This window comes from Macaca fascicularis, chromosome 10 (assembly GCF_037993035.2).
Source record: "Macaca fascicularis isolate 582-1 chromosome 10, T2T-MFA8v1.1".
In the NCBI taxonomy this organism is placed as follows: domain Eukaryota; kingdom Metazoa; phylum Chordata; class Mammalia; order Primates; family Cercopithecidae; genus Macaca; species Macaca fascicularis.
Window position 1 is genome coordinate 105,016,126 of NC_088384.1, and position 15,279 is coordinate 105,031,404.

Sequence of the window (15,279 nt, forward strand, 5' to 3'; positions counted from 1 at the left end):
AGTCCCACCCCGGCTCACAGCTACTTAGTTCTCCTCCGTCAAGCAATTATGTTATTAGTTTCTTAGGTATCTTTCCATTGAAAGAAGATACATATTCACACACACATATATATATATATATGTATATATAAAAACAGCTTTTTGAGATAAAATTAACGTGCATACAATTCATCCATTTAAAGTGTAATTCAAGCCAGGCGCAGTGGCTCACATCTGTAATCCCAACACTTTGAGATTACAGGCAGGAGGATCGCTTGAGCCCAAGAGTTCAGGACCAATCTGAGCAACATAGGAAGACCCCGTCTCTACAAAGAATAAAGAAAAATTAGACTAGCTTGGTGGCATGTGCCTGTGGTCCCAGCTACTCGAGCTGAGGTGGGAGGATTGCTTGAGCCTGGGAGGTGGAGGCTTCAGTGAGCCATGGCCGTACCACTTCACTCCAGCCTAGGTAACAGAGTGAGACCCTGTCTCAAAAAAAAAAATATATATATATACACACACACACACACACACACACACACACACACACACACAATTTCGTGATTTTTAGTTTATTGACAGAGTTGTGCAACCATTACCACAACCTAACTTTAGACCATTTTTATATTATCATTGACAATCATTCCCTGTGTCTCCCTACGCCACCCCCCTAACTCTAGACAACCACTAATCTTCTCTCTGTCTTGAGTATGTATAGCTTTTAATTCCTCAGGTTTGTAGAGATGGTTGCATACTGGGGAGTGCTCTATACCTTGCATTTTTCATCGGACACTGTGTCTCCATTGCAGGCATCTTTTGCTGTCAGGTGACAGGACGAGGGTTGTGGTCACAGAGTGGTTATGCCTGCCTGGCTCCTGGGGAGCAGAGGACTCTGTAGGAACTGGAAGTGCCTCTCTTTTGCTGTTGTGGGCCGCCACAGAAGGCCTCAGTCCTGGCCAAGCAGAAATTTATAATCTCTGTTCTTTCTCTCTATTTAGAAACTCATCGCATATGGGCACATCACTGGCAACGCCCCCGACAGTGGAGCCCCTGGGAAGCGGCTGATCGACAGAATTGTTGAAACCATTTGCAATTGTTTTCAGGGCCCTCAGACCGATGAAGGGGTTCAGTTACAAATAATTAAGGTATACCTATTTGTTTGCCTGTCTGGTTTTTAAATTAGAAAGCAAGTCCCTGTGGGAATCTGGATTTCTAATTTACCATGTGTTGTCTCAGGTGGTGCTGAGGTGGAACAGAAAAATTTAAGCATCACTTAGATCTTTTGTTAGGTGTCAGAATTTATTAGCATGAACTGAGACAAGAAAAATGGAACCAGGTGTGTTTTCAAAGTAAACCTTTCAGCTAATAACAATGTAAATTGCTTGTGAACTAAATTGTCTTGAAATCCTCTAGTTAACCCTGGATTCCCAGTCTGTATTTCTCAGTGGGTCTTTGTTGATATTCTTATCTCTGACTTGCCTCTGTCCTACTTCCCTGTTCGATTTCTGCTGCCAAGAATGGTTTGGCACAGATAGTACCATCTGCTTGTCTGAGAAAAGGATCAGGACGGGTGTAGCCAAGGATCCAAATCTTAAGTCCTGAAAGTATTAGCATTATGAGGGGAGGGCTCCATGCTGGATAAACCTTTCTTAAAGCTCTCTTGAAAACCCACCAGGGAATTGGGAAACTGACCACCATTGAAACATGTATTTTCTGATTAATCTGGGTGAGATCACTTTGGAGTGTTACATGTCCTGAGATAATTGTCGTATTATTCATTGTAGGTTTTTCAATCAGTATTAAATAAAATTCAGAAGTTAGGCTTTTTTTTTTTTTTTTTTTTTTTTTTTTTTTTGAGGCAATCTTGCTCTGTCGCCCAGGCCGGGGTGCAGTGGTGCAATCTCGGCTTACTGCAGACTCCACCTCACAGGTTCAAGCAGTTCTTGTTCCTCATCCTCCCGAGTAGCTGGGACTACAGGCATGTGCCACCACTCCTGGATTATTTTTATATTTTTAGTAGAGATGGGGTTTCACCATGTTGGCCAGGCTGGTCTTGAACTCCTGACCTCAAGTGAACCACCCTGCCTGGCTAGAAGTTTGACTTTTTAAAAAGTGAGCCAGTAGAAAGTCTGCTTCAACACAATTTATTCGTTTCCAGTGATTTGGATTTCATAGAACTGTTCATTGTTTTTCAACTAACAGCCATAGGAGTTGGCTCTTGATAATAATCATCTAGTTTAATTTGCAGAGCCATCTTACAATTTATTAAAAAAAACACACACATACACACAAAAGAAAAACAAAACCAGACCCTGTAGAAAAGTGTGGCCATAGGAGGGCAGGAAGGTGATGTGCGTTCCTGATGGTGAAGGTCGCGGATTTCTGTTTTAGGCTCTTCTGACCGCAGTGACTTCCCCACACATTGAAATTCATGAGGGTACTATCCTGCAGACGGTGAGGACATGTTACAATATCTATTTGGCCAGCAAAAATCTCATCAATCAAACCACTGCCAAGGCTACCCTTACTCAGATGCTCAACGTCATTTTCACCCGCATGGAAAACCAAGTGGTGAGTGACAGCACTTACGTGCTAGGGGCAAGACATCATTGCTCTCTGAACTCTCATGTGTGACCTCGGTGCCTGTGAAGATTTGCTAGCATTTTAAAGGTACTCCTTCTGCCTGTGGATTCTCTGTACTGTGCTTTTGTTCTTGCTTTAAACATCAGAGAAACTAACGGGTTTTGAAATTTGTGTTCAGAATTTGTTTGGAGATTGTCAAAAGAATTTCCTTTTAAATATGTTATCCTTGTGGCTGGACTTCTTTCTTTTTTTTTTGGAGAGAGGGTCTTGTTCTGTCGCCCAAGCTGGAGTGCACTGGCATGATCACGGCTCACTGCAGGCTTGACCTTCCCAGCTCAAGCAATCTTCCCACCTCAAGCAATCTTCCCACCTCAACCTCCCAAGTAGGTGGGACTACAGGCATGTCCCACCACACCCAGCTAATTTTTAAATTTTCTGTAGGGACAGAGTTTCACCATGTTGCCCAGGCTGGTCTCGAACTCCTGGGCTCAAGAATTCCTGCTGCCTCAGCCTTCCAAAGTGCTGAAATTATAGGTGTTAACCACCGCGCCCAGCCCAGGAAATTTTTTAAGTAATAGACTGGCATAATTTTTCTTCCTTACCAAAATGCTGAGACTATTTAGATTGTATTCCTCTTTTGTTGCCTTTAGTTGCAGGAGGCCAGAGAACTGGAAAAACCAATCCAGTCAAAACCCCAGTCCCCTGTGATCCACGCTGCAGCAGTATCCCCAAAGTTCGTTCGTTTGAAGCACAGTCAGGCACAAAGCAAACCAACAACTCCCGAAAAAACAGATTTAACCAACGGTGAACATGCCAGGAGTGATTCTGGAAAAGTAAGCACAGAAAATGGACATGCGCCCAGAGAAAGAGGCTCATCACTGTCAGGTACGGGCTGATACGGTATGGCTCTTTTTCCAAGTGTGAGAGGGAATCAGCCTGTGTGAGGGGCGGAGGAAGCATATGTCATAACATCTGCAGGAAACCTCTGATAACAGCTTGTCTCTTTCTGGGTCTTTCCCTTTGCTTTTCTCTTAGGGAACACAACCAGCGAGGCATGATGTTGAGTGTCCCATTGTCAGCTGTGCTGTTTTCTCTAACTAGTACTGGGATGTATCTAGCTGCTACTTCTTCATTTCAGCCTCAGTGCAACAGGTTCAGGTTGGGACACTTACCTTTCAGTAGTTAATTGATTGGGTGATTAGTTACTCAGTGTCCACAGGAGGACAAGGGCTTTGATTCTGATGTCTACACTGGATCTCCGTGCCTTGCCAAGTGCCACTCATAGATATCCGTGGAAGGAGCCAGAAGGTAGCAGGTGGATGGATGGATAGACATGCTCAGATAGCTTTGTTTTCTTCTTCTGGTGACCATGTACATCACTTGTTTTTGTTGGGTTTTTAAGTGAGAGGCTAACCGACACCTGATTATATTCTCAAAGTAAATGAAATACTAGATTGAGTTGTTATGATACGTCTAACTGTTCATATCTCTCTCTGGGCAGTTTGTAGGAACCAGATCCAAAATTGGTATTTTTTCAGGAATTTCCTTTCCCAAGTGATTCTGTCAAATGCTTCTTCACTCAAGCAGGTTGTTCTATACAAAATATCTGACCTGTCTTCTTAACTGATCTAATTTCTTCTTCATCCACATTGCTGATAATGATTTCTGTTGGTAGTATGTTCCCTACTGGAGTGCACATATTTGAGCAGGTTTTATTCCTTTATAATTTAACAGACTGCTTGATGTACATGAGAACAGACCAAGTGTTGTTGCTGGAATGTTGTTCGGTATTTGTTTACTCAAGGAAAGCACAAAAGAAAAAATTGCCACCAAGAATGGTGTTTGTCTCAGGGTGAGCGCGGAGTTGCCATCTACTTATTCCTGCTGTCGAGAGTCCTAAGGAAGGTGCTCAGCATCCCCTGGCCCACCCTCTGTGTCTGTCGTCATCTTTGCCTTTGTAACTCTCTAGGAAAAGGACCAGGTTTTTACTGTAACCCTTATTAAGGTGTAATCAGTCAATAAATGTTAATATTTAAATGCACTGTAATAAGCATAGCTGTGCAGATATAAAACCAAGTCTCTATGAGCTGCACAAAAGTGCTTCCACTTTAGCCCATTTTCTGTACAGCAGCCAAAGTGATCTCTTAAAAGCATGAATTAGAACATGACCCCTGCTCAAACCCCTTTGATAATTCCCCATCCTGTGCCATTCTGACTGAAATCTATGCCCTGTCCTCGTAGCTTATACCTCTCTTTCTCTTTTTTGCTACACAATTCACAGGTGCCCTTTCTGGTTATTGAAAGGCTGTGCTTGTTTCTGCCTGAGTGCCATTGCACTTACTGTCCCTTCCCTGCCTCTGAACCCCCTGTTATCTTCAGGTATCTCAGTTCAGACTGAGAGAGGCTTCCCTGATCAACTTCTGTAGCTCCTCGTCATATCTGTCCCATTATCTTTTATTTTTTCCATAGTACTTACAATACCTGAAATTACTGAAGGGTTCTGTTCACTTGTTCCTGGACTGAAACCTAGGCTGCCCTGCTCACCACTATATTCCCAACACCTAGAATGGTGCCTGGCACACGCAGCAGACATTGAGCAAATACATTTTTTGAATGAATGGGGAGAAAATGTTATTGCTAGAATACAGTTTTGCAGAAACACAGTAACTTGAAATTCTGTTCTAACAAAGAGAAAATAATTTACAGTTAGCATGTTGCTGTGGATTTTGTGGCCAATACTTGGTGCATCCTATGAGATTTTTACAGGAACATGGGAATCAGATTGCCTGGGAGAAGCAAACCCCAGACCTGCAAATAGTGGGTCAGAATGGAGGTGTGCTGTAACCTTTAAAAAGAGCAAGTGGACTGGGCGCCATGTCACACACCTGTATTCCCAGTTACTTGGGAGGTTGAGGCAAGAGGATCACTTGAGGTCAGGAGTTTGAGGCTGCAGCGTGTCTGTGAATAGCCTTCTGTGCTCCAGCCTGGGCAAAAAAGCAAGACCCTGTCTCTCAATAAATAAACACCCTATCTCTAAATCAGTCAGTCAATCTTTTTTTTTTTTTTTTTGAGACGGAGTCTCACGCTGTTGCCCAGGCTGGAGTGCAGTGGCGCGACCTCGGCTCACTGCAAGCTCCGCCTCCCGGGTTCCCGCCATTCTCCTGCCTCAGCCTCCTGAGTAGCTGGGACTACAGGCGCCCGCCACCGCGCCCGGCTAATTTTTTTTTGTATTTTTAGTAGAGACGGGGTTTCACTGTGGACTCGATCTCCTGACCTTGTGATCCGCCCGCCTCGGCCTCCCAAAGTGCTGGGATTACAGGCTTGAGCCACCGCGCCCGGCCCAGTCAGTCAATCTTAAAGGAGCAAATGACTTCCAGTTCTCAGGACTGGGCTCTAAAGAAAGAACAGGTCCTTTAGAAGAGGGAGTTGAACAAGGCAGACAAGAGAGACAAGTACCCAGGGCTGGAGTCCAGGCCTCAAGTACCAGTGAAAGGCCTGAGCTCTAGTGCCTCTGTGGCTATTATTTTTACATATTACTAAAGTGTGCGGATGTTGGACACAACCATGGGGCTCTCCCACAGACTGTCCTGTAGTAATCACCGTCACATAGCTAACTGTAATGGACACTCACTGTACTGCTGACTCGGCATTCAACATAATGTTTTCCAGTTTAATTAACTGGGAACCCCTCCACAGCCTTCCTGGGGTAATTTGCCTCCCATGTTATTTGTGTAGATGAAGATAATTCACCAGTAGACCTGAACATCTGTGGTGGCTCATGCCTCCAATCCCAGCACTTTGTAAGGCCAAGGCAGGCAGATTACTTGAGGCCAGGAGTTAAAGTTTGTTTTTAGGATTCAGACTTTTAACTCCCAACATCAGACATCAGTGTGTGTACATTTTTACAGATACCATGTAGAATTACCTATGTGTTTGTGGATTTCTTAACTCACCTTTTGCATTTTTTTTTTTTTTTTTTTTTTTTGAGACTGAGTCTCGCTCTCTTGCCCAGGCTGTAGTGCAGTGGTGAGATCTCGGCTCACTGCAACCTCCGCCTCCCAGGTTCAAGCGATTCCCCTGCCTCAGCCTCCTGAGTAGTTGGGACCACAGGCTCACACCATCACGTCTGGCTAACTTTGTATTTTTTAGTAGAAACAGAGTTTCACCATGTTGGCCAGGCTGGTCTCGAACTCCTGACCTCAGGTGATCCACCCATCTCGGCCTCCCAAAGTGATGGGTTTACAGGCATGAGCCACTGCGCCCAACCAGGATCTTTGTTTTAGACGGCGATATGTTCCAAATGCCTGGAATTGTGCGGGACACATAAACACTCAGTTTGTTGACTGAATGAATCTTACCGCCTCACCATCCCTCATGCTCCCTATTTAACTGGACAGAGAACTCAGACTCCTCCCATTTTTTCCTCATTATTCTTAGCATGTGACTTCTATCCTTAGGGTCATCTATGGCTCAGGATCCTGTCGTTTTGTTCCAGGTAGGAAGAAAGAGGAAGAGGTAGGACTAAAGAACTCTGCCAGCTGAGTCACTCCTCTAAAGAGGAGTCTTCTGGAACTTGTTGCCACCCCTGATAACTTACGCTTACCCCTCATTGGCTATAACTTCATCACATGATCACCCTTTCTGCAAGAAAGGCTGAGAAATGTAGGCACATTCCCTCCCAAAACAAAATTCAGGATCTGTTAGGAAGGATATGAGTTAGGGAACTGGCAGTGCCTACCAGAGAGTGTTCTCCAGCTGGCTAGAGAGGGAATGGCAGCAAGGTTTCTCCTATGTGAACCTAGTCAAGGTGGCCCTCTTATTTGGCTTCAGGACGGAGTCTGAAACAGGTAGGGTCTGGTGCCTAATCAGTAATGGTGGTGACATCCCAGGGAACCAGCAGAACCTGTGTTTTTTGAGTAGATTCTTTGTACCTTTCAAAGATTTGATTTGATTTGCTTATCGAACACTTTCACAGCATGCTTGAAACTTAGATACAACGGACTTAGTAGTGGTTATCACAACATCCAGCAAAGACTCTTCTGAGACCTGTCCAGGGCTGTCAGGTCAGCAAGGGAAGCAGTCCACGGTTCCTGGGTGGAGTCTTCTGCTTTGGAGCTTCTATTGGGGTTTTTCCTTAGCATCTCCCTCTTGAGGAACCTTCTGCCAGTGTTCGGGCTCTCTGACTCTCCTTAGCCCTTCCTGGCCTGAGAATGTTTCGATTTTGCGTAAGTACTATTATGGATCCTGCCTATTAAGGAATATGAGTTATATACTCTATGCCTCCAAAAAATGTTGCTCTTGATGCTGTTTAAATGGAAAAACTGCCATGAGGGAAAGAGGAGATCCGTGCTGACGTGGAATTTTGTTTTTCTCCTTAGGAATGAAAGATAGTGAAGGTTTTAACTAACTGAAACTACTTGCAGTGTGATTCGTTGGAAATTTTCATTATGGATTTAGTCTGCAGGGCCAGGCAGGTGACAGAAATGAGCAGGCTTCTATCATGAGGACAAGCACCTACATATAAACACACAGGCCTAATAAAAAGTAGCATTTGAGAGCTCACTTTTTTCAGGCACTGTTTTAAATGCTTTGTGTGTATCATTCTCACAGGGCTTTGTTTACTGGTAAGGAAACTGAGGCTTTGGGAGGTTAAGTAACTTAAGTCCCCACAGTGGGAAGTGGCAGAGCAGGGACCTGGATCAGACATGCAGGCTCCATGCTGAATTCACTTCTACAAGGGAACATTTTTTCTCTGATGTTCTTAAAACACCCTGCCCAGTCAGCCTCCTATTTGCTCTTGACAGACATGTTACTTTCCTGCTTACTGTGCAGTAACAACACTGGTCCAAGTGTGATGGTGCCTCGCATTTGGCCCCAGGGGAAGGGAGTTGATTGGGAGTGGTGAGGACTGAGGCAACAAGGTATCAGCTGAGTTCGTGCCCTGGCTGAAGAGGGCAGCCTCACCTGGTTCCAGCCAGTTGTGGCCCAGTGTTGCCACAGAGTTGGGTTTTTTAAATAGAAGCCCTTTCTGTTTTTTGTGAGTAGTCTCATGGTTTTTAAACATTGGCAGCTAATTCAAGTTTTGAAAAGCAGCAGATAGGCTAAGCAATACATATGTACAGGCAGAGGTACTTACCAGTCACCACTTTATAGCCTCTGGTCTAACTCACTGAGCCTGTAGCTTCTCTGATAAAATGAATTGATATTTCTTGGGTGTTGAATGTAAATGAGGTGCTGTGTACTTTGGAATGTATGATACAGATTGGAAACTGTCACCATACTTTTATTAATATCATAGCATCAGAGAAGGTTGGGACTGGAAAAGGAACTTAGAAATATCTAGTCATGTTTACCAAATTACAAGAGGTGAGATGCTGTGTAAGTGAACCCTTCCCTCCCTTACTCCTTCTTCCCTCCCTCCCTCCCTCCCTCCCTCCCTTCCTTCCTTCCGACAGGGTCTCACTCTGTCACGCCTGCTGGAGTGCAGTGGTGCAATCTCAAATCACTGCAACCTCTGCCTCTCAGGCTCAGGTGATCCTCCTGTCTCAGCCTCCCGAGGAGCCGGGACTGCAGGTGTGTGCCACCATGCCCTGCTAATTTTTATACTTTTTGTAGAAATGGGGTTTTGCTGTGTTGTCCAAGCTAGTCTCAAACTCCTGAGCTCAAGTGATCCTCCCCACCTCAGCCTCCCAAAGTGCTGGAATTACAGGCATGAGCTGCCATGCCCCACCAGAACGTTTTATATTTTAAAGGTCATTTATTTTAATATGCATTCAGAAAATGTAAGTAACATATGAAAACTGTTATTTTGTGAATTTTATTGCTTAAGGTGAGTTAACTTAAAGAGCACTGGTAAATACTTGCCGTCATGCATTGCTTAACAACAGGGTTATGTTCTGAGAAATGGGTCATAGGCAGTTTCACCTCTAGGCTATAAACCTGTACGCCATGTTACCGCGTTGAATACTATATGCATTGGTAACACAGTGGTAAGGATTTGATAAGGTGCAGTCAAAATGCGGTATAAAAGATAAAAACTGATATACCTGTATAGGGCACTTACCATGGATGGAGCATGAAGGACTGGAAGTTACTCTGAGTGAGTCAGTGAGTGAGCAGTGAGTGAATGTGAAGGCCTGGGACATGACCATATCCCACTGCAGGCTTCATAAACACTTAGGCTACCCTAAATTTATAAAAATAATTTTCTTTCTTTTTTTTTTTTTTTTTTGGAGACGGAGTTTTGCTCTTGTCCTCCAGGCTGGAGTGCAGTGGCACGATCTCTGCTCACTGCAATCTCCACCTCCCAGGTTCAAGTGATTCTCCTGCCTCAGCCTCCCGAGTAGCTGGGATTACAGGTGCCTGCTACCACGCCTGGCTAATTTTTGTATTTTTGGTAGAGACTGAGTTTCTGTTGTTGACCAGGCTGGTCTCGAACTCCTGACCTCAGGTGATCCACCCGCCTTGGCCTCTTGAAGTGCTGGGATTATAGGCATGAGCCACTGTGCCCAGCCTATAAAATTAATTTTCTGGCCAGGCACGGTAGCTCACGCCTGTAATCCCAGCGTTTTGGGAGGCCGAGGCAGTTGGATCACGAGGTTGAGATTGAGACCATCCTGGCCAACATGGTAAAACCCCGTCTCTACTAAAAATACAAAAATTAGCTGGGTGTGGTGGCGCACACCTGTAGTCTCAGCTACTCAGGAGGCTGAGGCAGGAGAATTGCTCGAAACTGGGATGCGGAGGTTGCAGAGAGCCGAGATTGTGCCACTGCATCAAGCCTGGTGACAGAGCGAGACTCCATCTCAAAAAATAATAATAATAATTTTCTTTATTCAATAATAAATTAATTTTAGCTTACTGTAACATTTTTATTTCATAAACTTTTTTTTTTTTAACTTTTGGGTCTTGTAATAGCATCTAGTTTAAAACAAACACATGGCCGGGCGCGGTGGCTCAAGCCTGTAATCCCAGCACTTTGGGAGGCCGAGATGGGCGGATCACAAGGTCAGGAGATCGAGACCATGCTGGCTAACACGGTGAAACCCCGTCTCTACTAAAAAATACAAAAACCTAGCCGGGCGAGGTGGCGGGCGTCTGTAGTCCCAGCTACTCGGGAGGCTGAGGCAGGAGAATGGCGTGAACCCGGGCGGCGGAGCTTGCAGTGAGCTGAGATCCAGCCACTGCACTCCAGTCTGGGCGACAAAGCGAGACTCTGTCTCAACAACAACAAAAAAAAAACAAAAAAACAAACACATGGCACAGATACACAAAAATATTTTTTCTTTATATTCTTATTCTATAAACTTTTTTTTCTATTTCTTAAATTTTTAGGTTTTTAAAACTTTTAAAATATTTTTGTTAAAAACTAAGCCACAAAACACACAGATTAGCCTAGGCCTACACATGGTCAGGATTATTCATATCACTGTCTTCCACCTCCACATCTTGTCCCCGGAAGGTCTTCAGCGGCTGTAACATACATGGAGTTGGTATCTCCTATAATAACAATACTTGCTCCTGGAATGCTTCCTGAACCTGCCTGAGACTTTTTTACAGTTAACTTTTTCTTTTTTAAATAAGTAGAAGGCAATGACAATGAAGAGTATAGTATAGGCTGAGCACGGTGGCTCACGCCTGTAATCCCAACACTTTGGGAGGCTGAGGCAGGCAGGTCAGTTGAGGTCAGGAGCTCGAGGCCAGCCTGGCCAACATGGCAAAACTCCGTCTCTACTAAAAGTACAAAAATTAGCCGGGCGTTGTGGCACAGGCCTGTAATCCCAGTTACTCGGGAGGCTGAGGCAAGAGAATCGCTTGAACCTGGGAGGCAGAGGTTGCAGTGAGCCAAGATCGTGTCACTGCACTCCAGCCTGGGCAACAGATTGCGACTCTCTCTCTCAAAAAAAAAAAAAAAAAGAAGTATATTATAGTAAATACATAAACTAATAACACACTGGTTTATTACCAATTATTATGTATTATACAGAATTGCATGTACTCTTCTTTTATATGACTGGTAGCACAGGTTTGTTCACACCAGCATCACCACAAATATAAGTAATAAGTTGTGCTGCGACATAACAACGGCTATGATGTCACTAGGCGATAGGAATTTTTCAGCTCCACTGGTAGTCTTCCGGGACCACTATTGTATACGTGATTCCTCATTGACCAGATGTTGTTATGTGGCGCATAACAGTATATTTAAAATACATAATAATGTATAATATTATGGTGGTGCATGAATGTGGCAAAAGTTATGAAGGTGGTTTGAGAATGACCAAAGTTTGAGTAACAGTGATCTAGTCTAAATCATCCTTTTTAGATAAGAAGTGAGTTTAGCGGATTGTGACTGTTTCTGGGGTTTTCTGACTTCAAGTTCCCTTTGCCTTCTAGGAAAAGCTTATAACATCAATATTTCCCACACGAATTTACTTTGCCACGTAGATAGTTCCAGGGTGTTAAGTGCCCAATGGAAATGAAAATACTTAGCACTGCCCTCCAGGACCTTGTAGATCAAGCATAGAACTCATAAAAATGGTGGCTGGATTAAAAATTCTCATTAATACACAGTCAAAGGATTATTTTGGTTTTGCTTTTTTAAGGTGATGGTTTTTTTGGTCAACATGATGTTTTATAAATGAGTAACGTTCGGCCAGGTGCGATGTCTCATGCTTGTAATCCCAGCACTTTGGGAGGCCAAGGTGGGTGGATCAGTTGAACTCAGGAGTTCAAGACCAGCCTAGGCAACATAGAGAAACCTTGTCTCTACTAAAACTACAAAATTAGCCGGGCATGGTGAGGTGGGAGGATTGCTTGAGCCAAGGAGGCGGAGGTTGCAGTAAGCTGGGATGGTGCCATTGCACTCCAGCCTGGACAAGAGAGCAAAACTCTGTCTCAAAAAAAAAAAAAAAAGTAATGTTTACTTCTAAACATCTAGTCAAGAGCTGTTTATATAAACTCTTTCCTAGAACTAGTTTTCTGAAGAAAAAAAAAATTAGAGATACCGAACCTCTTCTACTTAAACGGTTAACATATTACAGAATCATTTCATAAAAGTTGAATAAATCCTTAACTATCACATTGGAAATCTCATGCCAGATTCTGGGTTTACAGTGTGGGAAGGCAGAGCAGCAGAAGGCATGTCGTTTACCAAGGCTCGTTGGTCCCTGAGGCTAAGGCACAAGAGAAAGCTCCATTTGTTCTGCCAGGAACCCTAGCTGGATAAAATCGAGCTCTTGCGTCCAAGTTGGGGGTGTTGGGGAGGGCCCTGGGCCGAGCCACTGGGACTCAGGAAGGAAGAGAGTAATACAAGCCAGTGGGGTTTTAGTGTTCCACAAAGGGAACCTCAAAAGCAGAACAGATGCTGCCTAAGTTTCCCGATTTCAAGGAAGTTATCCTTCATTGGCACAATCAGATTTGGCCTTGGGGAGAACTTATTTGCACCCTTTGCCTTCTGAAATGTAACTCCCCGTAATCTCCCCTTCTTCCTTTGTTTTTCCTGGAAATACCCATGTGTGTTTTGTATATTTGGATGTGTGTGTAGGGACTGATGACGGAGCCCAGGAGGTGGTGAAGGACATCTTGGAAGATGTAGTCACATCTGCCATTAAAGGTAAGAACCAAGGACGACCCAGCCTTTCCTCTTGCCTCATTCCTCCAAAAAGTCCTCAGCAAAATGTTTTAGTGGTGGAGTTTCCTCTTCCCTGCCCTAAGAACTCATGGAGCTCATGGAAACTGAATCTTCCCACATCTGCCCATCTTTTATATGGGATTCAAAAATGACTTGTTTTTACTGACTGATTTTAGTCTCATTTGGATTGGGTTTAAGAAACATAGTCTGGGCCGGGCGCGGTGGCTCACGCCTGTAATCCCAGCACTTTGGGAGGCCAAGGCGGGCGGATCACAAGGTCAGGAATTCGAGACCAGCCTGGCCAATATGGTGAAACCCCATCTCTACTAAAAATACAAAAAGTAGCCGGGCATGGTGACGCGCGCCTGTAGTCCCAGCTTTTTGGGAGGCTGAGGCGGCAGAATTGCTTGAACCTGGAAGGTAGAGGTTTCAGTGAGCCGAGATCACGCCACTGCACTTCAGCCTGGGTGGCAGAGCAAGACTCCATCTCAAAAAAAAGAAACATTGTCTGACTGTGTTAGGCTTAGATGCTCCACATAGAGATGCAGAGGGCCATTCCATATGCCTTGTAGATTAGGGGATGTCCAGGTCTTTCTAGAAGTGGGCTGGAGCCCTGAGATCCATGTCCATTGGAGCTGAGTTTTCATGGCCAGCCATTGATGTGTCAAGGGGACACTCCACTTGTCAGCAGGTATCAGGTGTACAGGGAAGCTTTATTTTGTTAGGCTTCATTCATAACTGCCTCATGGTATGGTTTCTGCCCAGAATCTCAGGTCAGTGGGTGTATGCTGAACATTTTGTTCCAATGCCAATAAACCATTACTATTTCTAGAAATCAAAATCTTAGTAGGTTTTAATCAGCTTTTTTTTTTTAATGAAAGAGTAAAATGAAACAGAGTACAAATGATCTGACTGTATCACATATAATGTTAAGTATTGTTTCATGAAATGTGTTTCAGTTATTTATGTGCACGTGTCTATACTGGGATACAATTTTTTAAATTAATTTCTTACAGAGGTCAAGATTTGAAAGCCACTTTTCTAAGCCCTATCTTTTTGTTAAGGTACCACAAAGCTATATACATATTCTATTATTTATTTAACTTCTTATAGAAATGCCTGTAAAATAGAAAAATTTTATTTCATACCTTTAGATTTGTTTCTGGGGTCTATACAAGAAGTCTTCAGGTAATGGATGTTTGTCTTGTTTACTTCGTGTCCTCTAGCCACTACTGCAGAGCCTGGCACATAATAGGCACTTGATAAATACTGAATGAAATATGCTTTGTAAAGCTATTATTGAAAATTGTCCTCATTGTTTCATATCCCTTATGTATATATAAAGAACCACATTATAAAGTTTTCTTAGAGTTTCATTGCTCTGCTGATCATCAAATATGCTTTCCTTCATTAAATGATGAAATATATTTAATTCTTTATTTTAATTATTTCCCTTTTTTCACATGGCTGCCAAGAAGCTTAGGTTTACATTTTTTCTCTGTGACTAAGGTTTTCTGTCATAACTGACTCTTCTCTAATTCCTTTATTAATGGTACGTTTAAAAAATCTGTACCTTTCATGTTTAGCTGCTTCTAATCTTTTTCAAAAGTGAATGGGGGTGGGCAGGGCTGCTGCATTACACAATTCTGGAGGCACCATTGATCTGGAGAGAATTGTATATTGCTGTGGCCCTGGCAGTGGGGCTGTGGATAACAAACACTCATAAAGCTTAAGCATCACTTTGGCCAAGGCTTTTTCAGGATTGTGTCAGTCATGGGCTGGTGGCACAGGAAAAGGGGAAAAAGCAACAGCTGGGAGGCTCACGAATAACTTCTTTTTGGTGTCAAGCAGCCTTTTAGGGTAAGTACAGTACTAATTTGGCTATGACTTTGTATTTGTGTTTTAAGAAGCAGCGGAAAAGCATGGTCTGACAGAACCTGAGAGAGTTCTAGGTGAACTGGAGTGTCAGGAATGTGCTATTCCCCCAGGAGTTGATGAAAACTCACAGACCAATGGAATAGCCGATGACCGGCAGTCCTTGTCATCAGCAGATAATCTGGTATGTTAGTGATCATCCTCTGAAT

The 15,279-nt window shown here is 43.6% G+C and overlaps 1 protein-coding gene across 4 annotated transcripts in view; it reads left to right on the forward strand.

Annotated features, from left to right (window-relative positions):
• The window catches only part of ARFGEF2 (ARF guanine nucleotide exchange factor 2), a 114,678-nt gene that overhangs the window by 26,229 nt on the left and 73,170 nt on the right, over nt 1–15,279 (forward strand). For 2 of the 4 annotated variants that reach the window (XM_005569307.5, XM_045363090.3), the window contains exons 4-8: nt 978–1,124; nt 2,371–2,550; nt 3,213–3,447; nt 13,109–13,177; nt 15,103–15,254. In XM_005569307.5, the coding sequence (XP_005569364.3) occupies nt 978–1,124; nt 2,371–2,550; nt 3,213–3,447; nt 13,109–13,177; nt 15,103–15,254 (783 nt within the window). The remainder of the gene's footprint in view (nt 1–977; nt 1,125–2,370; nt 2,551–3,212; nt 3,448–13,108; nt 13,178–15,102; nt 15,255–15,279) is intronic. The other 2 variants (XM_005569308.5, XM_074005512.1) reach the window with 1 other exon arrangement.